We start from the raw sequence: 23,421 nt of genomic DNA on the forward strand, positions 1-23,421 counted from the left end.
TTTGATAACATTGCTTTAAAATCTTTAACTTGAGCCAAACGTTTTGGGTCACTTTCCACAAGCTTCTTACAATAATCAGATTAATACTGTAAACATAATGAAATAATTAAAATTTAACAAAAATCAAAACACCTAAGGAAAAGTAAGGGAACAGTACTTTCAGAGCATGCATGTGCCACTAAATAACTAGATTCTTTTTTATAGTAACCCCTAACCCTAACCCTAACCCTAATTTTAACATAACTTACAAGTTACAAAACATCCTTTGTCTCATTGATGTGTATGGTACTTGGTCATATATGGCACAAAGTCTTGTTTGGCAGTTTTGCTGTGTCAAATGGTTAGAGTTACTGTAAATTAATACTCCAAGTGTATATATGGAAATGTATACACCTTTTAAGAGATCATTTAAAACTACAAGACATAATTTAATACTGATAATTCTACTGTGTGTTGGATGTGATGGGATCATTGGCTCAGGATGGTCTGTTCACTTCCATTCCACACACCTGTTTCACACATGTTACAAGTACTCTACAGTATGTCTTGTAGAGATGTTGGATTATCCTAAAAACAAATAGTATTTCCCACATGTTATTAATGAGCAATTTGAGGTGGGATTGAAGCCCAGGGGTTACTCATTAGCCATAATTTTCTCACCATTTTATTTTACATATTTCACATACTTGGACAATTTGTTACCTTGCAGGCAGTGCTGTAGCCAAGACCATTTTGGTCAAATCCAAGAGAAGCCTAAGACTACGACCTGTCAAAATTGAGTTGAGTTAGATCAAGTCTACAGAGGGTCAAAACCAAGTATAAATGAAAATAAGACAAAGCTGAGAATGAGTCCTCTTGAAGACAAAACCTTATAAAATTAAACTGGTCCCAGTTCAATTTTGCTAATTTTCTGATTGACTTAGTTGAGTTGTAGTTTAATTTGTAATGATCAAAGAGCAAGTGTAATGACAAAAAAAAAAAAAAAGTTCCAGATCAAATTAGACAATGTTATTTATTTTATGATTAATTTATACGGCTTTTAATATGTCACTAAAGTCATCACTCTCTAAAGAAAATATGTCAGGGGAAGGGTGTTGTGTGACATTAAAGTAAAAGTTACATTAAGCTAAACTGAAACTTTACATTTTCAAAGACTACTCAACATCAGATTTATGCATAATACCAAAAAGATCCAAATCAACATTGACGTATGGTGTAAAGATAAAACTGTGCAAAACACTCCATCCATATTGTATATTAGCTAAGTCAATGGGCCTCCCTTAGAGTGCCGTTGCTTAATTGGTTGTATCAGAAGTATTAGTTCCTGGTGGGGCTCGGGCAATTAATTGTGCTATTTGCTTGACCTCAAGCACTGGTGCCATCTTACAGATCTGGGTGTTTTCCCACTGTAGGAACTTTGTTTTCAGGAGTCAATTAGTTCCTGGATGATATGTGATCTGGGCCAATGGTGTGTGTTGCAAACTTGATGATAATATACAAATGACAAGGTGGACAACAGTGTTGGCTTTTTTGAAAATTCAAGACTGTGCGCTGATACAAATATGTAGTGTAATCAGTTTATCTCAGATTTATTCTCACATGTGATGGACACAGTTAAATGATGTGGATGTATGGCCAGGTGCATCACGCTTCCACTGTCTGCCTGCTTGAATCTCGCTTTGTAGGTTATGTCTAATCAGGGGCAAAGCTACTTGATGCAGACATGTTGTATGCAGGTCCTGGCGGTTTGAGTCAAGAACGTAAACATAAGCAATTGGACAAACGACAAGAGACCATTTAGTCCATCAAATCAGTTTGTAGCTTAGCTGTCCTAGTATCTCATCCAGATTCTTCTTAAAGATTGTCCAGGTTTCTGCCTCTCTTGGTAGTTTGTTCCAGATACCCACAACTGTTTTTGCATAAAGATGTGCTTCCTAGCTTCCGTCTTTAACGCAATGCCACTTTATTTCCGCTGTCCTCGAGTACGTAATTCACGTTTAAAACGAAATAATCTGTTTACATCCATCCATCCATCCATCCATTTTCCAACCCGCTGAATCCGAACACAGGGTCACGGGGGTCTGCTGGAGCCAATCCCAGCCAACACAGGGCACAAGGCAGGAACCAATCCCGGGCAGGGTGCCAACCCACCGCAGTCTGGTGACATCCACTTTATTAAAGCCTTTGAGGTTTGTAAACACCCGGATTAGGCACCAACGCAGGAATCGTAGGGCGGTGCTACCACTGCCTATGTTTAAACATCTGCACAAAACTTTATTCTGAATAAAATTGAATGTATGTCTGAAACTTTTTTTTTCAATTGTTGCCCCTTGTTTGCAAACTACGTACTTTCTTCACCATTCCCTTCACACGCATGCCCAATATTACCTGCTGCAATGGCTTCCCTGTGACCTTAAAATGTACTCCTTCGCGCATGCAGAATTAAATGTGTATCTATGACTTTTGTGCCGTTCTTGTCACTTGATTCCGCATGTACGATGCATCCTTAATCCAGCCCTCACTAGCCGTCACAGGATGCTCGCGCGTGCACGATGATACCAACCACAGCAGGTAATATCTTTTCAGTAAAAACTCAATAGTTTGGGGTAATACATATTTTAAATGGCGAGAATAAACTTCTGTAGAGTTAAATCAGGTCCAATCTCATCCCACGGATTAACCGACTCCGCTCCTTCCCCCAAGACATGGGAGGTGTTCTTTCAGGTTCGGCCCCGCTCTCTGCGTGGGTGTAGTTGTACTCATTTCGTTTAGTTTCAATTGCTTTCAAGTATGGTGTACTGTATAAACACAAACAGCGTGTTACGCCTGTTAACATTTAGGTTTTGTTTTCCGTTCGAATTTTCTAATTGTTAGCAAGCGGGAGAAGTTAAAACTGTTCCGTTCCCCGTTGTGCTGTGTACAGAAAGTTAAAGCAGTAATATGCTTGACTTGACTTTCTATAATATAATTGTTCAAACTCCCTGAGCTATGCTTTGTATTTTTTTGGGATTATTGTTACTATTTGAATTATAAGATGGTTGTATTTGAACACATTTTTATTATTTTTTCCTAATGTCCCTGTGTTTCATTTTCTTTAAAACCACATATAAAAAACAATAACCCTGCTGCCTAAAATGTTTAGTTCATAGTAAAGTAGTTTTAAAAAGCTATAATTAAAGTGTATGACGTACTGCTGATACTTTTTCTTAATCCTCAGTGATGAAAAGTGGATTGATATTTTTATTAAATATATGTCAGAACTGTGGATTACAGTATACTGTATATAACACGGATTGGTGTTTCTACATTGAAGCGTGTTAGTGCCCTGTTCCAGGGATTTTTCCTACTTTGCACCTGATAAATACCTGGATTGGCTCCAGCTGCCCCACAACCCAGCAGGTTAGGAAGATGGATGGATGGATATGATTTTTTTCATTGTTTACATGTCTGAGAGGGTTTACCTCTGCGTTGCTCTCACATCCCCAAAGGTATGCATGTGAGGTTAACTTGGTAAGTCTAAGTCTGCCAAATGTGAATGTGGGAAGGTAGGGAGTGTGCAAGAGTGTGCCTTCTGGAGTCAACCCCTGTATAGAGTTAGTAATGGACCGAAGCCATGTGCTTGAATGTTTACTACATTGTTCCCAGTGCTATTAACTGCAACCCTGATTAAGCAGGTTTATGCAGGTTTAAGAATGCATGTACTGTATGTGTATGTACTTAAAAGACTTCAGACAGGATTGCTTGCACTCTTAGCCTATATTTCAAGCTCTAAATAGGGATCTGAGAACCTTGAGAAAAGTTAATTTGCTTGCCAAATGAGTCAAGTCAAAATATGAGTTAGGAAATGTTAAAGGTTTTTATTTATTATGAGAGCCCAGAGATCACAAAATTTCTGTCACTCTCTGCTTGTTGACCATCATAGTAGACAGGAAAATTATATTATGGAATTATATTATGGAAACTGAAAGTCACAAGGGACAACATGGATAATAGGGTACCAGTCCCTTGCAGAATATATAGACAGTGTGGTAAATAGCAGAGATGGACTGGTATCCTGGTTGGGATGAATTCTGTTTCCTCACCTGGCCAGGAGGCTGACTTAATGGGTGGTCAGAAACAGGGGCAAGGCATTCCCTGTCTTCGCCAGAAGACTGGCATGGGATGCCTGCATAGAAGAAGAAATGGATGGGCTGGTGTCCCATGTGGACAAAAGAGTCTCACCAGGATGGAAGGCCATTTTAATGATGGACAGTTGGAGACAGCCTTCCAAAACTGTATGCTACCGAATGTGCTGGGAGAGAGCAATTCTAGGCTGGTGTAGCCATAGATACACCCGCGTTAACAGCCTTTTGTTGGCTTTGGAACAGATGAGAGGAGTTAAGATGTAAGCCAGAAGAAGATATCCAGTGACTTGCCAAAAGGAGGACATCATGGTCCAGGGTCAATATGTCTGAGGAAAGTTGGAAGCTATCTGATGACAACTTCTTCTGGTAGAAAGTTTTAGCCACGTGTGACTGACAGTATCAGCATGCAAATGGATTTAATAACAGGGAATAGGAGAGGAGGAAAAAAAAAAGGTCATTGGAACCTGGGACTGTGTCAGTGCATTTGGGTCTTCTATTTGAGATTCTGAGGTGCCCCCTACAGGTCACAACAAATGAAACAAATCAGTGTCAACTAAAACACAACAGGGCATTGTATGTGTGAGTGTATTAATATATACAGTATATACACACGGTGTTAATTTATATATATATATATTTGAATGAAATATGTATGTACTTCAAACTAATATTAAGTAACAACATTTACGTAGCATGTGTTCTTACATGACAGCAGCTCAAAGTGCTTTACAATAATAATGGATAAATATACTGTAGTTACAAAAGAAAGTAAAAACTAACTAATAGTAGAGAATCATAATGTCACGCTTAATAACAACAATACGTACGTATTATAAGTACATAAAAAATCTAAAAAGTTCATAAATGTTATGCGTGTTAGTGTTGCTTATCTGTCTGTATTCTGTAATGAACTGACACTCCGTCCTGGTATATATTTAAGCTACGCGTAAATATTATTGATAAAGGCATTGACTTCAAAATGTGATTTACATCTTTGCAACAATACCCGGCGGCTTTTTACTGAATAAGCCGGCCTACAAAATGTATGAATCATTTATATTTAAACATTCATTCTTCTTACAAACCCGCTTAGGGCCGCAGGGGTGCGGCAGCCCATTATAGCAAGCAAGGCCAAAGACCTCAAAATAAGTTTATTTTTAAAAATAGTATATAGTACCATTTTTTTGTCTAAGCTGTAGATTACCTGGCCAAAGTATTCGCAAGTCTAAGATTTTCTTTATAACACGGCTTTTCACATTTGCCTATGTCATTAGCACGGCCTCCTTATGACATACAGTACAATGATTGGTTGTCGAAATAAGCGGAAATGACGCCACGTATAGCGTCCTAACTCTAGGCGGGAGCCGAGGTACGCACAAATGGAGTGGCGGTTGTGTTTGGCTTAGAGCTGCAGTATTGTACAGCGCAACTGTTCACTGTGGAGTTCTTTGAAAGGTAAACGAGCGAATTTAAGCCAGCTGTCTTTGTTTAAATTAAATTTTTAAGGCAAAAGTTATTTTAAGATGAAATCTTTTATTTTCATCTCGTATTATTCTGTTCAATTTCCTTTTTGGACGTGGCACTGTTTCTCAGTCTAAGTTTTTAACTTACTTATCTTTACGTAATTTGCTCTTTTGCTTATTTCACCGTTGAAATCGTATATCGTCCGGTTTAGGTGGCGTCCGGAGGAGGGAACCGGTGATATTACGAAGGTGGATACTAAAAGCTACTAGTATTCGGGACCGAAAGACTTGTATTCTTGTCGTTACGAATACTGTATTCTGAGATAATTAGAAATACTGTATGCTGGACATCCATGGCTCTAAATTATTGGTATCGGCTTGTTTATATCATACTTGCTTATCTACCCATTTATGTATTTAATTATGTAAAGAGCTTCTGTGACAATCCAAATTTTCCAATGGGGACAACTGAATATTTTTGGAGTGGTGCCTCAACAGGTTACTTTTAAATTACAAATTCTTATCTATATCAAAAGCGGAGTTTTGATATGTTTATAATTATAGTGTAAATGCTTATGAACTGATAAATGATGTGCTGGCAGTGGTATAAACCTACAGTACATGTACATGGTAACGTAAACATAAATCACTCCGTTTTTTTTTTTTTTTTTTGCTGTCCTCAAGAAGTAGATGTTGTATAATTCACATAGTAACATTGTTTAGGGTTAAGAATTTTTAAACCCAGTATTTTTTGTGAGGCATCTACAGGAGAGATTTATACAGTATTTTATGTTTGGTTTCAAAATACCTTTTAATGGAAATAAGATATAGGAAAGAGATCAGTGTTGCACAGCTTGCCTTCATGAAGTATTCAGACCCCTTCACTTTTTATTCATTTTGCAGTGTTGCAGCCTTACACTAAAATCATTTCAATTTATTTTTTCCTCATTAAGCAAAACTTAAAACCCAAGAGTGACAAAGTAAAAACATTTTAGAAATTGTTTTTCAAGTTTATTAAAAATAAAAAGCTGATATATTGATGCATTTATTCAGACCTTTCACATAGTACTTCATTGAAGCCCCTTTTGCATCAATTACATCCTGGAGTCTTCTTGGTTATGGTCCAACAAGCTTTGTACACCTGCATTTAGGGATTTGCTAACGTTCGTGTCAGCAGATCCTCTCAAGTTCTGTAAGGTGAAATGTAGAGTGTTAATGGGCTGCTGTTTTCAGGCCTCTCCCAGAGATGTTCAGTTGCATTCAAATTTGGGCTGTTCCCTGGCCACTCAAGGACATTCGCAAAGTTGTCACTAAGCCACTCTTGTGTTGTTTTTGCCTTGTGCTTATGATCATTGTTGTGGTTGTTCATGGTTTGTGGCATCAGACATCCAAATACCCAATAATTACACATGTACTGATAAAACTAAGCTTGAAACTTTTGGTGATGACCTTCTTCTCTTAAATTGCCTTGATTTGTTATATGATCTCATTTTGTGGGTAAAACAAGTAGATATAAAAAATTGACTGCTTAGTGTGCATCCATACAGAGCACCAATCTAGATGGTGATTAAGTAATCTCATCAAGAAAGAATAAACCAGGTTAACTGATGACATTAGCACCTCGCATTCCCTAAAGCATAGATCATTTTTTAAGTACAGTATGTCTTGCAGCCTTCAGAATGCAAAAAAACTTGACCACAGCCTACATTCAGCAATCGTTTCTTCTTGCCGTATACTTTATCACACTTTTAGGTCAGGCACACAACATTTTGGCCTGCAGCCACTCCTATTTGTAGATGTTTTTATTACACTTTTTCTCATCATGCCCACTTGTTTGATGATTTGCTATTGAATGTCTCAAAAATCAGGTTTTCTTACCTCAGACTTCAGCTTGTGGTCATTCTTCTGTATTATTTGCTTATAGTAATCCTTTGTAAAATCAGATCATGCTTTTGCTGGATCAATTCATTTTTAGTCCTTCTTATGTGATCCAGGTCGTTTTGTTGTTTTTCTAGAAGAACAAAGGTTTTGAAATAAATATCCAACAGTACATATGGTCAAGGTGAATGCAGATTATAATAGTTTTAACTCCACTGCTTTATATAAATATACAGTGTGTATATATATATATATATATATATATATATATATATATATATATATATAATAAAGTATTATAATTCATCCTGTGTGTGTAGGTGCAGTACCTGTTGAAGGGAGGTAATAGCAAATATTTGTAATTATATTGTCCCTTGCCCAATTTGCATCTTTAGTGTCTTTCCTCTGTATTTTCATGCGTCAACGTCTCTTGACCTGTAGTCCCTCCCTTGAGCAAATTCCCGTAAAACCTACTTTCTCATACTGTCATTATTTTCAAGGTACCTTTCTCACCTCCTGTCTGGCTTCATACTTTGTCTTTTGAAGGCTACTCTCTCAGCATATCTCATATGCCATGATTCCTCTTTAAGCATCTCACAATCGCACTTCCTGTTTCATCACATCACCAAAGCCAACTTCACCAATCAGATTGCTCAGAAGGAGTGCACACACAGACCTTAGTGTTTTATTATGTAGAAGATTTTTTTCCCATTCTTTTAAATTTAATTTTACACCAACTATAATGTAAACATATTTTGTGAGTCTCAGAAACATTTTACAGTGATCCCTCGCTATATCGCGCTTCGCCTTTCGCGGCTTCACTCTATCGCGGATTTTATATGTAAGCATATTTAAATATATATCGCAGATTTTTTGCTGGTTCGCGGATTTCTGAGGACAATGGGTCTTTTAATTTCTGGTACATGCTTCCTCAGTTGGTTTGCCCAGTTGATTTCATACAAGGGACACTATTGGCAGATGGCTGAGAAGCTACCCAACTTACTTTTCTCTTTCTCTCTCTTGCGCTTTCTCTGATCCTGACGTAGGGGGTGTGAGCAGGGGGGCTGTTCGCACACCTAGACGATACGGACGCTCATCTAAAAATGCTGAAAGATTATCTTCACGTTGCTACCTTCTGTGTGCAGCTGCTTAGTGAAGCTTCGCATACTTAAAAGCTCGAAGGGCACATATTGATTTTTGCATGTTTGTTTTTCTCTGTCTCTCTCTCTCTCTCTTTGCGCCTGACGGAGGGTGTGTGAGCTGCCGCCTTCAACAGCTTTGTGCCGCGGGTGCTTCGCATACAGCCCTTTTGATTTGTTTGCTTTCTCTGTCTTTATGACAGTCTCTGCTCCTGACAAGCACTCCTTTGAAGAGGAAGATATGTTTGCATTCTTTTAATTGTGAGACAGAACTGTCATCTCTGTCTTGTCATGGAGCACAGTTTAAACTTTTGAAAAAGAGACAAATGTTTGTTTGCAGTGTTTGAATAACGTTCCTGTCTGTCTACAACCTCCTGTGTTTCTGTGCAAATCTTTGACCCAAGCATGACAATATAAAAATAACCATATAAATATATGGTTTCTACTTCGCGGATTTTCTTATTTCGTGGGTGGCTCTGGAACGTAACCCCCGCGATGGAGGAGGGATTACTGTATTTTATTTTACTGTACACACCGCTTCTGCTGTTAATCTTAATTTGATTTGATACCAAGGAGCTGTCGGGATAGACTTTGGAAAAAGTTAGAGGATTTAGAAAATGCATTAATGATACTCGAAATTGTTTTTGCTCCTCAACATTGATACTGACTACCTTTTACAAGTAATTATGCAAATAACAAGTTTTCAATGTTTCTTCTGTTTATTACTGTTGAAATATTTACTTACAGTATATGAATATTTAACTCTGATTGTTTCTTTTAATATTGCTTCTTTATCAGCTTTTGCATTAGCTGCATTCCCAGCATCCATCCAGCCATCCATCCATTTTCCAACCCGCTGAATCCGAACACAGGGTCACGGGGGTCTGCTGGAGCCAATCCCAGCCAACACAGGGCACAAGGCAGGAAACAATCCTGGGCAGGGTGCCAACCCACCGCAGGCATTCCCAGCATGTATTTTTGAATCATGTATGAATAGTTTCAAATAATATTCAGTGGAAACAGTCATATTTTTCAAGCATATTTGTAGCTTGCCATGTTTTTCCCTAAAGTTTACTCCCCCCTCTTACCTTTTCATAAAAAGAAAAAGGTGAAGTTTCTTTTTATCACTGAAACAAATAAGCTGCCCTCTCAACACGACTATTCAGCCAACTTTCCACTTATAAATTCCTCCCAAACTGCTAAAAATGGCCTTAAACGATTATGAGTACTAGTATTTGAAAATAAAAGCACCCAAGTGTAGATTAAATTGCATTTATTAAAAATAGGCAGCTTTTTAAACATTCAATGGTTATATACCTGATACTACTCTTTAGCAATTCACACAAAATGTGGGTACACAGAAAAAACTAGCAAGTATGAGAAGGAAGATAGATGGAAGATGTATGTATTTACCATGTAAATTTTAGTACATACAAACACCACTGTTAACATTTTCATGTTGAAAAGCACACAGGAGATGAGACTTGACCTGAGCTTCACTGTGTAATTAAGATGCAGGTTTGGCATTTCCCCAGGCCCCCTCAAGCCCCCAGCCCCTTTCTTAAAAACAAACTATGTTCTGCTAATTGTCCTCAACTGATAAATCCAATTGCTTCGGTTGCAAATTCAGCTCACTTTGAGTAGAGAGAGGAGGCTCATTGGTCATGTGGGAAAAAGTACTGCTTGCATCACAGGAAGTACACACTTTACTCCAATGATACTCTTATGTTGCTGGAAAAAAAAGTATTTTCCACTACAAGTGGGATGATCTGTGAGAATCGGGTTCACTTCTGATAACTCTGCTTGAAAAGACTAGACATGCTGCATATTCTATAAAACTGGTTTTAAACAAAAGAGTGCTAAAATGCAGTGTTAAATGAAGCAATTTGCTTATTTAGTACATCCTCCTCCTTACAGTCACCCTTTTCCATGTTTTTCATTGCCAGCTCATTTTTCATGCCATCTGTGTATAAATAGTGGGATCAGCATCTTGTAAGCAGTTTCAAACAAAACTACATTTGTGAACTTTGGCACACTACAGATTAATTATTACATTTTTTCTGTGGTGTACCTTGTTTTTGTTTATGTGAGTGAACAACTTACTTTTTTCAGTTGGTGTTTTTTTTTTTTTTTTTTGTTGTTTTTAGATTAACTGTTTATCATTGGCAAATTCATTCCTGAGGTGACCAGATTTGTTATAGGTTTCCATGGGGTTCTGTAGTCTTGATTAAAGTGAAAAGAAAAAAAAACTAACTATACATGGTAGCACCTGTTATCTCCATATAGAAGGTACCCAACGAAGGAACTGATCTCGGCCTAGTCTTTTGATACAGCATCTCTCTGTGTTATATAATATATTAAGCTTTTTTTTTTTTTTTTCTTCCTAACAGTTCATGATTCACTGTGTTCATATAATTTGTGTGTGTTCTCTTCTGTTTAATATAGTTTGTATGTACTATTCAAACACTGTTTATTGAAAGTCACTTTATTGCTTATGGCTCACAAAAAGGTATCAATGGAGAATAAACTTTCAAGATTATCTCATTTTCATATAATTTCCATTAATTTCCATTCAGTACCTATTCTTATGAATACTGCATTAAGATCAATATATTTTTTCTTCTTCCTTTCGTTCTTCTGGGTGTGGGAGCATTTCAAATTAGTGTTTAATACCATCGTAGAACATGAAAATTATCAGTGGGTAACAAATAAGTAGTACTATGCATGAGTAGCCACTGTAGATGTTTAGGTTTTTCTCATTGCAAAATAGAAAGTTCTGAGAAGTCGCACAACTTGGGTCTAGTAGCCTGTAACATATCCATAAAGTATATTGGAGACTTGTCCCATTAAATTAAAATGTTTTCAAAAAGTTCAGTGATTCTGGGAACTGCAAATAGATTGGTAGACCTGGATTCTTATTTCTTGACCACACAAATAACTCCAAGGTGAGATTTAAATGGTCATACCTAGTGTCTTAAGTTGAGGTGATCTGGAGTTTCAGCAAGGAGATAACTCTAATTTCACTATAGAGAAAGCTTTGTGAAATACAGTTAAGATGGGTGATTTGAAATTATAAGACAAGCCATTCCAGCAGAGAAAGATGAGATGATGGCTGTAGGGAGATCAAATAGGGTTTTATTTCACCTTTTTGGATTATTTTGTTTTGGTAATTTGGTTTTTACTTCATTGACTTATGTGTCCTATGTTTTTTTTTTTTTTTTTTTTTTTTTTTAATAATCCAGTTGACTTTTATTTTTGATTTTAGTTTCTACATAGCTTTTATATTTTGGCAAATTTTATTTCATGCTGCTTGTAGGGATGTTCAACTAAGTGGTTCTTAGTCTTCAATAGTACTGCTAATATCTGTCTCTTTCTGTTTAGGCAATGTCAGCTCTGCCTGCAACAGGACCCTGTTTGTCAGGACTGTCTCCTCAGTCTCAGTCTAGTCTAACTGCACAAACTAATCCTGGATCAACTCAGCTTCCTCCTCCTCCACAAGGGGTTCTGCGTGAGATTCCCCCTGCCATCCTGTGTAAGATTGGCCAAGAAACTGTACAGGATATTGTTTCTCGCACTATGGAAATATTTCATTTGTTGAGAAGTATTCAGGTAAGATCAATAGTATCAAGATTGATATAGTTTATCTAGGAGGGTGATATATAATAAAATTCCATGTGGATATAGTGACAAAATACAACTCCTCTAGTCTTATCTTAATTTGGCTGTATCTATGTATATGGTATGAAGACTTGGGCAAAATGTTGTTCTGGATGTACAGTGGTTTAGTAGTCAATGATACTTAAATTATATATAAAGTTTATATTATATAGTCAAAGATACTGAAATTATTCCAGAGGAAAGGGATTCTTTGATAGGAAGTTATTGAGCTAAAACGTTATTTGTAGATAATATTGTAACAAAGTCTCTCAGTTTGTACAGTTTGGGATTATCTTGAATCTAAAACAGCTACATATGTGACTGCGTATCTGTCCACATGCATATAGTAAATTACAATCGAGTCTTCAAAGTTTATTTTTTAGATACATGCAAATACTTAACATTGCAATAACAGGATAAAATGTTTTATCATTCATTTTTTTGGCTTAGAGTCCTATAATTAATCAGTGCATCTGTGAATGATTATTTTTATTTGTCACACAAAACATCGTCACAAACATTTTTACAAACTACAGACATTTAACTGTATTAGTATTTTTTTTCCCCTCTTTAGATAGATAGATAGATAGATACTTTATTAATCTTTTTCCAAACCTGTCTGATATTTGTAGATATCACTGATAGACATTTAAAAAATTCTTATATAAACAGACTATGATGAACTTATATGCTTATATTTGGATTTAATGTTTTCGTTTGAATATTGTGCTTTTTCTTCAGGTGGTCATATCATAAATATGTTATCACAAAGAACTGTTGTAATTATTGCCATTGGACCAATTAACATGCTTTACCTTTTTTTTAACAAGTATTGTATAAAATTAGCTTGGGGGTGTCCGAATAGCACAGTGGTTAGTTAGCGCGCTGTGGTTACATGAAGCTAAAGCCTTGGGTTTGAATCATAAGCCCAATCATTGGCTGAAGATTTTGTATGTTCTTCCCATGTCTGCATAGGTTTTGTTCTCACATCTCCAAAGAATTACAAGTTATGTTAACTGGCGTCTCTAAGTTGGCCGTGTTTGAGTATGGATACGTGCTTGAGTTTCTTCTGTCCGGCCCAATGCAGCCAGAATAGGCCCAAGCACTAACAACCTTGAATTGACATCAGAGTTTGCAAACAGTGTGTTACTTATGGCAATTTAAGTTTAACTACTGAAATGTAGTAGCATATCTCCAAAAAATGATATTTTCTTGTTATTACTTAAATTTGTGAAAATATAGTAGCATTAAAACTTTCCCAGAATCAATAAAATATTGGCATACAAATGAACTATTTCTAACAGCATTGTGGATTGTGATTAGTGCTGCTCCCTCACACATCAAGTGACCTGAGTTTAAATCTCACACCCATTTGTCTATTTGAAGTCTGTATAACCTCACCTTGTCAAGTAAGCAAACCAGCTGCTATGGTGCTACACCTGAGGCTCTGCCTCAGGCGCTGACATCTGAGGTTCGATCCCTGCAAAGGTACGTTTACCCGATAAGCCCCAATTAGGGCAAAACATGTTGTATACTCTGTGTTATTTGCCAGGCATTATATGGCATTTATACACACGTGTGTGTGTGTGTGTGTATGTATGTACTGTATCTATATCTATACTGTATATATATATTAGTAACAACGTTTTCTTGAAACAACAGGCATTGCCTCCCAACAAAGATCTTACTTCCAAGGATGGACTGAGAATCTGTTGTATATTGCAGTAATAGCGTTTTACATATGTGCATGAAATGGTGAAATTTCAGGATGTTTTTGCCGATAACTGTGATGCTGTTCACTTGATCATCTTCATGTTTGGCCAAATTTGTTCGCTAGTGTGGCTAATCTGCAATGGTGCTTTTAACTAGGTGTGATTTCAAGTGAGCATAAATACAGGTAGTAGTCTAAACATCGGTTGCAGCTTTGTCCAAATTCTAATTGCCTTCAGTGGCGGATGTATGTAGCGGTGTTAAAAATTCAATTCTTTTAATATTGTTGTAACAAATGTCCAGCCTGTTAGCAAAAATGCAATAATGAACTCATCTTTATAGATACCCTATTACCAGTAATCTTGTTCTTTTTATGTCATTTAGAATTAAATGTATCATGGTTTTTTCTTTCTATGTACAGATACTATTCCCAATTAATTAGTACATGTAGTTTCTTTTTATATTGTGTGACTTGTTTTCAACTTGTTGTTTACTTTTACAAATTTGTAAATACTCAATTTCTCTTAATGTAGTAAAATTCAACAACTAAAAAAATGAAGACTTTTTATAAATCACGTGTTTTAATATCTGTTTTCTTAAAGTGCACACTTCCTAGCCAAAATTTATTGTAAGGTTTTATTAATTAATTTATTTGTTTCTATTTATTTGTTTATTTACTGCAGCTTCCGAATGGTGTGACACAAAGCCAAGCAGTTTATCAGGATCGCTTCTGTAAACTGCAGGAGCATTTGCGCCAGCTTACTTTACTTTTTCGCAAACTGCGTTTACTGTATGAGAAATGTGCAGAGATGACCTCAGACCTTGACAAGTTGCCTACAGAGGTATGCCACACACAAAAATGTGTATTATACTTGAGCCCTGTCAGTCTGCCATGGTGAATCAGGTGACAGCAGAGGTCTGGAGATTTTTAATTGATGATTTATTTTATTTTTATTTTTATTTTTTTTTACAAATAACCTAAAGTTATTTACTTCTATCATTAACGCTTCTTGTATAATTCATTTCTGTGGATGTAATGCATCATATTGTAATTTTCATATGTTCTAAGTGGTTCACATATACACACTTCTGACCTACTTCTCATTGCAAAGGTCACCATGGCAACATGCCAAGGCGAGTAGACCAAATCCCCAATCCTGAACAACAGTTTCCAGCTCATCCTTATAAACTCTCAGGTGTTCTCTGGCTAGTTGAGAGGTAAAATTCCTAGGGTGTCCTAGGTCTGTCCTTCCCGAGAATCCCTAAGATAGCATTTTCCAGAGTGGTGGAACAAAGATTTTGATTCAAAAGAAATTTTGCTGATTCCATCATGGCCAGGGAACAGTGAACCCGCACTTTGTTCAGAGACCACCTGATTCATAATTATATTAAAAAGTTGTAAACAAATTGAATCCGCAAACAAATATTAAAGTATTCTGATTGGATGTCAACATTTTGGAGATATTTTGCTTTTGCTGAGAAAAGTGAATCCTGCTTCAAATGTATTTATTAATGGTGAAGTGTGTCCTGAGTAATATAATAATGATGTAGATAAATATTTAATCAAAGATTCCATCTGTTAAAACTAAAGGGTTCAATAAATTTTACTTAACAAAAGAACTCTACACCATTTACAATATGCTAAACTACATATAATGCAGCTACTTTATTCTTAAAAGAAACACTGGGAATTGTCAGAATCACTATTGATGTACAGTATGTTACAAGTAAATCAACTTTAAACATGCATAGTGTACTGTGTATATATTAAAAAAAAACGAAAAACCTGCAGAATATTCAAGAAATTTTATAAAAAATTATAAGGGAGATTTTTTTAAATCAGTATAAATATATAACTTTGAAGTGAAAAATGTGCTGCATAACTTTGGGTATAAACCGAATAGCACTTAGAAGAGTGTACTTAGGAATATTATGGTTCTTGTGCAAAAACAAGAGCTGGTCAATATGTTTTGAACTCTGGCCACTTCTTTGGGTAGTTATAGTGTCCTCAGCATTGGGGAGCACACGCTGTGCAGAAACGCTTGTTCCTAGTACACACAGTCACTGGACTCCTTCCCGTGTCAACGATCGTGTGTCATAGCTTTGTGGATCTCAATGCTTCATGGAGAACCAGACACCCCCCCACCACATCCAGGTTCTGAATGATTAAATCAGTTTGAATTCTGGACTTGTGTTCTTCATATCTGCTTAGCAATTGGAAAAAAAAGAGGTAATATAGGTAGCATCATGTTGGCACTCAATGTTTTGAATTTTGGAATTTTGATTAGGGATACTTAGCCTTTAAAAATGCCTTTTAAGTTTATTTGGTTTCATATTCTCCATAGACCACACATTACCACTTTACTAATTTTCTCATTCTTCTCAATGGTGTTAGTAAATCCATTCTGAAGAAACAATTCATCATATTTTCATTATCGTTTTGAAGACTGATGTTTAGCATTTAGTTGGCCTACAGTTGATGTGGAGGGATCACCTCGTTTAATAACTCCATTTTGCTTATTTACTTAAGCTGTGTAATGCTGTGCAGCCTAAATTTGAACTTTAATACGGGCTACTTCATTATTAACTTGATATTTTACAAAATGTTTTTGTAAACATATATCTTAAAGTACTTTCTCACAAAATCATTACCATATCTAGTGACCCATGTGGGGTTGTGACCCGAGGTTGGAAAATACTCTTATTAGGATTTCCTATTTATTTAAATGAATGATTAATATTATGACACATTATTTTCCTGTATTGTGATTTTATATTTTGACTTTAGTTACTACATTTAGTCTGTTGCACATTTAAATGCATTGAACTATGAATTGCTTTTCCCAACTGTACATAAAATGCACTAACAAGTGAGCCTATTTAACACTAGAATTACCAGAGCCAGCGAAAAAACTCGTAAATCCGGCCCACCTTAAATCCCTTCGCACCTCTACGTCAGCCTCTTTTATCTTCTAAATGTGTCAATAAGCCCAAGCAGCAAGCAGCCTGCTATACCAACCGCCTCAGAACAGGCAAGAAGTTCTCTGATTGATTATCTGGAAGTGGGCTACCTAGAATTGTAAGGGGAAATAATGTGATGTGTGTTCTGTGTCTACAACAATCTGTGCAAGCACATCGTTAAAACAGAAATGTTTTTCATGTTTTAGTAATAAATGACAAAATGTAGACATGAACTGTATAATGTGTGAAGGCTGATGGCCAAGTATCAAATTAACACTTTCACAAAAGGTACACGTACAATACGACAGCTTCCTTGGTGCAGTGGTTAGAACTGCCGACTTATAATCCAGAGGTCATGAGTTCGAAACCAGCTCTCCGGTAAATTTACAGTTTGAGTAGTGAGCTACTCTTATTGTTAATATTATACAATAAAAACATAACATGTGATTTGTGTCTGTAAAAGCTGCTGTAAATTTCTAGCACTTGTAAAAGTTAATGTTTGTTTTTTTTTCACTTTTATTCTCTGTCTCAATCACGATACAACACTCACCCCCGCCCCAGATCTGATGTGGTTACTTTTTAACTGAAACTGAGAATAACTACATATCAGTGGTGTTTTGAAACAATGGAACTGGAAGTTCTCTGATCTGGAGGAATAAAAGCTGGCACACAAACGCTGGTGAATCTGCCTTCTTCGTATCTCAACATCACTTGAATTTTGTTTTTTATTCAGTTTTATTGAGTGTTCCTGCTCACGCTGAATTAGTATGCACCTTATGGTCCATGATGTCAGAGCCACACTGACAACAAAAAACAGAGACATGTGTATACTGTATATGAAGTTTGGAATAACTCATTTTATGACCTGTATAGTACATTTCGGAAAACATTGTGGCACTAATGCAATATTATTCATATTCATTCGCATGCCTTCTTGCGCTTGTAATCAGTGAGTGCGTTTTTTTTTTTTCTTTTTTCCCCCCGATTTTGCCCATGCAGTCTCCTCATTTTGGTGCATGGTTGTGTTTCTTTTGTACTCTAGGACATGCAGAGGAAAGAATAGTACAGAGAGGTCAGTTCTGCACTATATGCAATCAGCGTATTTAAATGTTAACAGTTCACACACACACCCAAGGACCTTCCTTCCTACATTTACAACACGTGCACCTGTTGCAATGTACACACTTCTCTCTATGCTGTGGTTCCCATTACACTGAAGGGGCGCCTGACACTGACTGAGTTTGCTTTCCTGGGGGAAGTGGTGGTCTTGGAACAGAAGCTTGATGAAGTTCCTCTGCAAGGTGAGCAAAGAACACTCTTCTCAGTGGCCCCTGTGCATGCCTTGTACAGTACATGTGCGTTGATCACCGCCAAGTCAAGCATGTTATAGCACAGAGCAACCAGCCACCTGTGTGCTTCTGCACGTACTGAAGAAGCTCACGCCATCTGGTGCACGATGTCAGAGCAGCACTGGGCAAAAAAGAAAGAGACAAATATATGGGACATTTTAAAAAAAAAATCATTTTATGACCTGAATCAATCAGAAAACTGTCGCACTAATGCAATATTATTTGAAAACTAACAGCATCAGATCGGGTGTGAATTTATACTGTCGCTGTTAGAGTAAGATCAGGGGGCAAGGGAGAGTGTGAACGTGACTGAGAGAATAAAACTGAGAAAAAGCTAACTTTTAGAAATGCCATACATTTACAGCTGATCTGATGCCGTTTGTTTTCAAGTAATATTGCATTAGTGCAACGATTTTTTCGTTGGCTCTGGTAATTCTAGTGTTAAGCAGTGTTTATTTATTTAGCTCACCAGAGCTGATTTTTGACACTCCATGCTCTAAAAAATAACACTGACACTACCAGTGCTTTCTTCATTAAGCATCAAGGCAATAGTAACTGCATTATAACAAGTCGTCATTCTTCAGTTACAGATTTGAAATATTAAATTGACTTATAGACTCCTTAAACCCTCTGCTAACCTGGCCGTTATACAGTGCTGTAATAATTTCTTATCTACAGTGACGTTTTTGCCTGTGTGCCTTCTGTTAGATATGAAATTTATTAAATACAGTATTAATAGTAAATAAACACACCATACTTCTGTTTTACCAGATGGTTCCCTATATAAACGAAGACAATCAAGATGAAATCAGTACATTTCAAGGAAGTCGTGAGAGCCAGGAGATTCTAGAAGTGAGTTGTTTGTTGGGCTCATTTTTATTTGAGTCATTCATATTGAATTTGTGTCCTTTTTTTACCATATTTATTTGCAATTGTAAACAACTGCATAGAAGGCACTGTTAGGGTGTTGGAATGTCTATGTGAAATTCTTTTTACATAAGCCTTTTTCTGTTTATTATCTGGGTGGTACAGTGGTAATGTATTGCACCATTATGCATTCATAAGTGCTATACTCCCTTTATAAAATTCAGACTTTGTTACTTCATAAAAGTTCCACATGCTTGGTGTCTTGTGTATAGGTCAAACAAATCTCAAGTCGGTTTATTTTTTTTTTTTTTGGAGGACATTCTTTATCTGGAATTTTTTTTCTGATCTTTCTTACAATTTAAAAGCCTGAAATAATGATGTATTTGTGCTATTCTTTATAGAAGGTGAAACTGAAGAATGAAGGAATGAAGGTGCTTATGGATCAAATGCGGCAGTTACTTTGGGATATTAATTCTATGCTTACCCTTAGAAAGTGACCCCTTCCATTCATTGGGCATTGTCTAAACAAGCTATGAAGCTACAAATTGTAGAACTATGAACTGTTCTAAAAAAAAAAAAACATTGTTGAATGAAGCTGACAATTGACATGGTACACAAGTGTCATAGCTATACTTGGTCAGACCTTTAAATAATTTATACTGTGTGCTGACTTTTTGGTTTGAACACATGACCTATCCATCTTGACTACCTCAATACAGTTTTACACTTGATGTAAACTTTTTTTAAAGAAAGGTTAAAGAGTAATACACTGTCAGTTTTCTTAAAAGCATAAGTGGTTTATTATGTAGAAGGTTGCTTAAGTTGAAAGCCTCTGCCTACATTTGATGTTTCTATCCAGCTACGGACTTTCTGTACTTTTTTTTTTTTTTTTTTTTTAATAGAGCTTGATAGGTATGTGTTTTTGTAAAAAAATTTCCCCCCACTAAGTATACTTCTATCTAACCACTCTCTTTTTGATGTTAAACTCCAGACCCATCTGAATGTCATTTTCTCATCTAGTGTTTTTGTGATTTCTCCTAAACGGTGTCTGCGCATGCTCCCAACCTCTCTCTCCTCCTAAACATATGCAGTGTGGACACAATTTTGGTGATTTTTGTAATTGCTGACTGATTATGGTGTCTCACTGACTTATCTGTGGTAAAGACTAATAAACTACGGTATTTAGTAATATTTTGGATACTGAATTTGTTTTTTTGAAAGAGTGTTTTACATAACATATATTGTTTCAAAATGTATGAAACTATTTTTGTACATGTTTGCTATTGTAAATTAAAAATTGAGCCTCCAGGTGTTTTATTATTTTTGTGTTAAGTCTCAGTTCAAATGTTTTTGATTTAATGACCTATTTGTTCATCTATTACTGAAGGTTGCCAGCAGATGGCAACTCAACATTCCTTGTTGCTTTTTAGATTCCTTATAAACTGTAATGGGGTATCAATTTAATTTACATAGCTCCTGAGAATCTCTTACACATAGGTATTGTGTTGGCATTTTTTATCTGGATGCATAAATATATTTTTTAAGCACTTAAGGTTCAATCCATAGAATCTGTGCACATTCTTCACAGAACTCCCCGTATGTCTACTCATTGAAGAAGAATAACACTCTGATTATGTACAGTAAGTTTGGAGGAATTATGTCAGTAATGCTAAATGTATTTCTGTGTCATAAAATATTGGTTACTTGGACTGCATGATTGAATAGAATCCCCAAGTTTACATGCTTAATTTTACAATCACAATTTCTACAAGTTAATGTTTTAAAAAAATATATCCTCTCTAGGGGGCAGTGCCTCATTGAAAATGGTAAAAGCAAGCAAAAACAGTGCAGCATGAAGTAAGGCAGAAGCAGAGATATCCTCCTTGCTCTTCTCATTACCTCAGTTATTTGCTCGGATGTATATCATGTGGTCTTTTTTTTTTTTTTTTTTTTTTTTTTTTTTTTTTTTTAAAAGTTGGCACAATCGGGCATTGATGTGTGCTGCTGTTTCACAATTTCTGGATTCAAGTTAGTTTTGTCACAGTGCAGAGGTTGTATTCTTTTCACGTTTTAGTGTGTTTTCTAAAAACTTTTGGTTTATTTTCCACATGCCAGAAAATGTGCATCTTAGGTTGAACTTTCACTTGACCTCTTATGAGGACGTAGGTGTGGATGTTGTTGTGTCATGTGTCTACATTCGTTTTTCTCTCATATCACACATATGCACCTGTTTAGCTCGATGGTTACCCCTAAATGTACATAATGTCTTTGACCATAAACGAAGAAAACTGCAATATGGGTAATTCGCGGAAAAGCTAAGTCATGGTCTAAGGAGAGGCAGATTAGAATAGCAGGAAATGGGCAAAGTAACATTCATTGATGCCAAAATGACTAGTACTAGGGTGTTGTACCGTGTTAGCCATTATGAATGTAGTGAAAAGTCAAGCAACATGACACCTTTTATTAGTTATTTCCAGTAACTATAATTTTAGTTCCATCTGCGCTATACATTACGTTTTAGGGGCATTCTCTCATACATTGAGAAACGGCTGCTATGACAGCCATGTCTTTCTGTCAGTCTAACCACATGAAACACCTCACAGTGCTGGCTGTTTTGTTCAAATGTGGTATAGTTATTTTTCAAATAAATTTTTCAAGACAGTTGAATTTTCTTTGACATATCTTGGAACAGATCGCACTGTACAGAGTTTTGAATTGTCAAAATCTCCTTTAAAACAATTAGCGAATCTGCGAGCTCGTCTATCTTGAAACAGAGAAACATTCTGTCCGTCTTCAACTACGCATTACTTTATTATTTCAATTTTACCTTGATAGTAATTACAACATCTTGTATATTGTATTTATTTGCATCATTTTCACCTGCTATAACTGACAGCAACCAGATTCCCGATACAAGTCACTGAAACACAGGCCGAGTGCAAGCGCGTGAACTCGGTCCAACTCGGCGCGCACGGAAAGTTCTGCATCACGAAATTGTTTCTGCTTTATGAAGTCTTCCATTCCAAGCGGTTTGAGCGCAAATGGAGGACAAACGATGCTACAGTATTTCACGCCTCCCTACGCTTTAAATCATAACAGGTAAGTTAAATGTTTTAACCTTATTTTACAGTCCTCGCTTAAGCATGCAGTATGGGGTGTGCCTACGCGTGGGCAGGGCAGAGTTTTTAACTCCGCTTCCAAGTCGTAAACGTCACACGTTTCGGTCCTGAAAGCAAACTGCATATTTATCCAAATAACTGGGGGACGTATGCTCTGCGGCTCTGCAGTCAGATCCTTCCTCGTTTGTGTCTCCTGATTTACTTTTCTGTCATTTATTTGAGTAAGACAACCATCCCACGACGCTAATTATATCGATAGTGTGACCGGGCGTACCGCCTAACATCGACAACCTCCTCAACAGAGCGGAGCTCTAGAGATTTGCTCCAAGACTCCATTGACATGTACAGTAATGGGTATTTCGTGACTGACGTTGGGGGCGTTACCTGATATTGCAGAATTATGTGACTGACCACATTAGTTAGACAGGCCTTTACAGTCTTTCTACCCCAGAGCCGGACTGACGTTTACAATCGGCTTGAGCTTTCCCAGTGACCTGCTGCTTGGGCTGACCTGGCAACCAGTGAAATAAACTAATGGTGAAATTATATGATGTTATTATCCAGGAAAACGAGCAGGCGTTATTGATCTGTAATGGGCACAAATCCTTTCGGTTTAACGTTGGAGGTTTTCTTTTCTGATTGGATGGTTTCTTGTTTTTGCCCAAGTCAAGTTTTGACTTCGCGTGCGTCTCGTGCTCGGACAATTAAACAGGAGCGCTATGATAACGGGTGCTTTTGTGATTAAATTTATATATAAAGACTGTTTATAATATACTTTGAATTATATTTGGATGTTGTATTGGGCTTTTGTATTTATTACTGTATATTTGTTTTGTTTTTGTTTTAAATTTTAATTTAAGTGTAGCATATGGTCACATTTTTAACGTTTTTTTTCCTTTTTCCCTCAGTGACTGAATAGGCTACAGGAAGTGTTTAATTTAATTTCTTTTATTAATGAAACACGTATGTGATTGGAATTATTTGTTTTTAAGTGTACCTGTTGTTCTTGATTTCATGACGTTTGTTAATGAAACGTGTCTTATTTTTGCTTTATTTTAGTATTTTTAAAGTGCATCTCTCGCGCTCTGACAGTTAAACCTTAGCGCTATGATGAGAGTGTGACTGAATGAGCTACACGAAATGTTTCATAGATT

At 36.5% G+C, this 23,421-nt stretch overlaps 1 protein-coding gene across 2 annotated transcripts; it reads left to right on the top strand.

Annotated features, from left to right (window-relative positions):
* The first annotated feature begins 5,464 nt into the window (after positions 1–5,464).
* Positions 5,465–20,472, top strand: zgc:114119 (Mediator of RNA polymerase II transcription subunit 30-like). 2 transcript variants are annotated; one of them, XM_028818736.2, is made up of 5 exons: positions 5,465–5,579; positions 11,986–12,213; positions 14,655–14,813; positions 19,053–19,133; positions 19,550–20,472. In XM_028818736.2, the coding sequence occupies exons 2-5, from the start codon at positions 11,989–11,991 to the stop codon at positions 19,643–19,645; spliced, it is 561 nt and encodes a 186-aa protein (XP_028674569.2). In that variant the 5' UTR covers positions 5,465–5,579; positions 11,986–11,988; the 3' UTR covers positions 19,646–20,472. The 2 variants fall into 2 exon arrangements, with proteins under 2 accessions (XP_028674569.2, XP_028674568.2); XM_028818735.2 differs by lacking the exon at positions 5,465–5,579 and adding an exon at positions 10,850–10,893.
* Positions 20,473–23,421: the final 2,949 nt, after the last annotated feature.

This window comes from Erpetoichthys calabaricus, chromosome 14 (genome assembly GCF_900747795.2).
Source record: "Erpetoichthys calabaricus chromosome 14, fErpCal1.3, whole genome shotgun sequence".
Classification (NCBI taxonomy): Eukaryota; Metazoa; Chordata; class Cladistia; order Polypteriformes; family Polypteridae; genus Erpetoichthys; species Erpetoichthys calabaricus.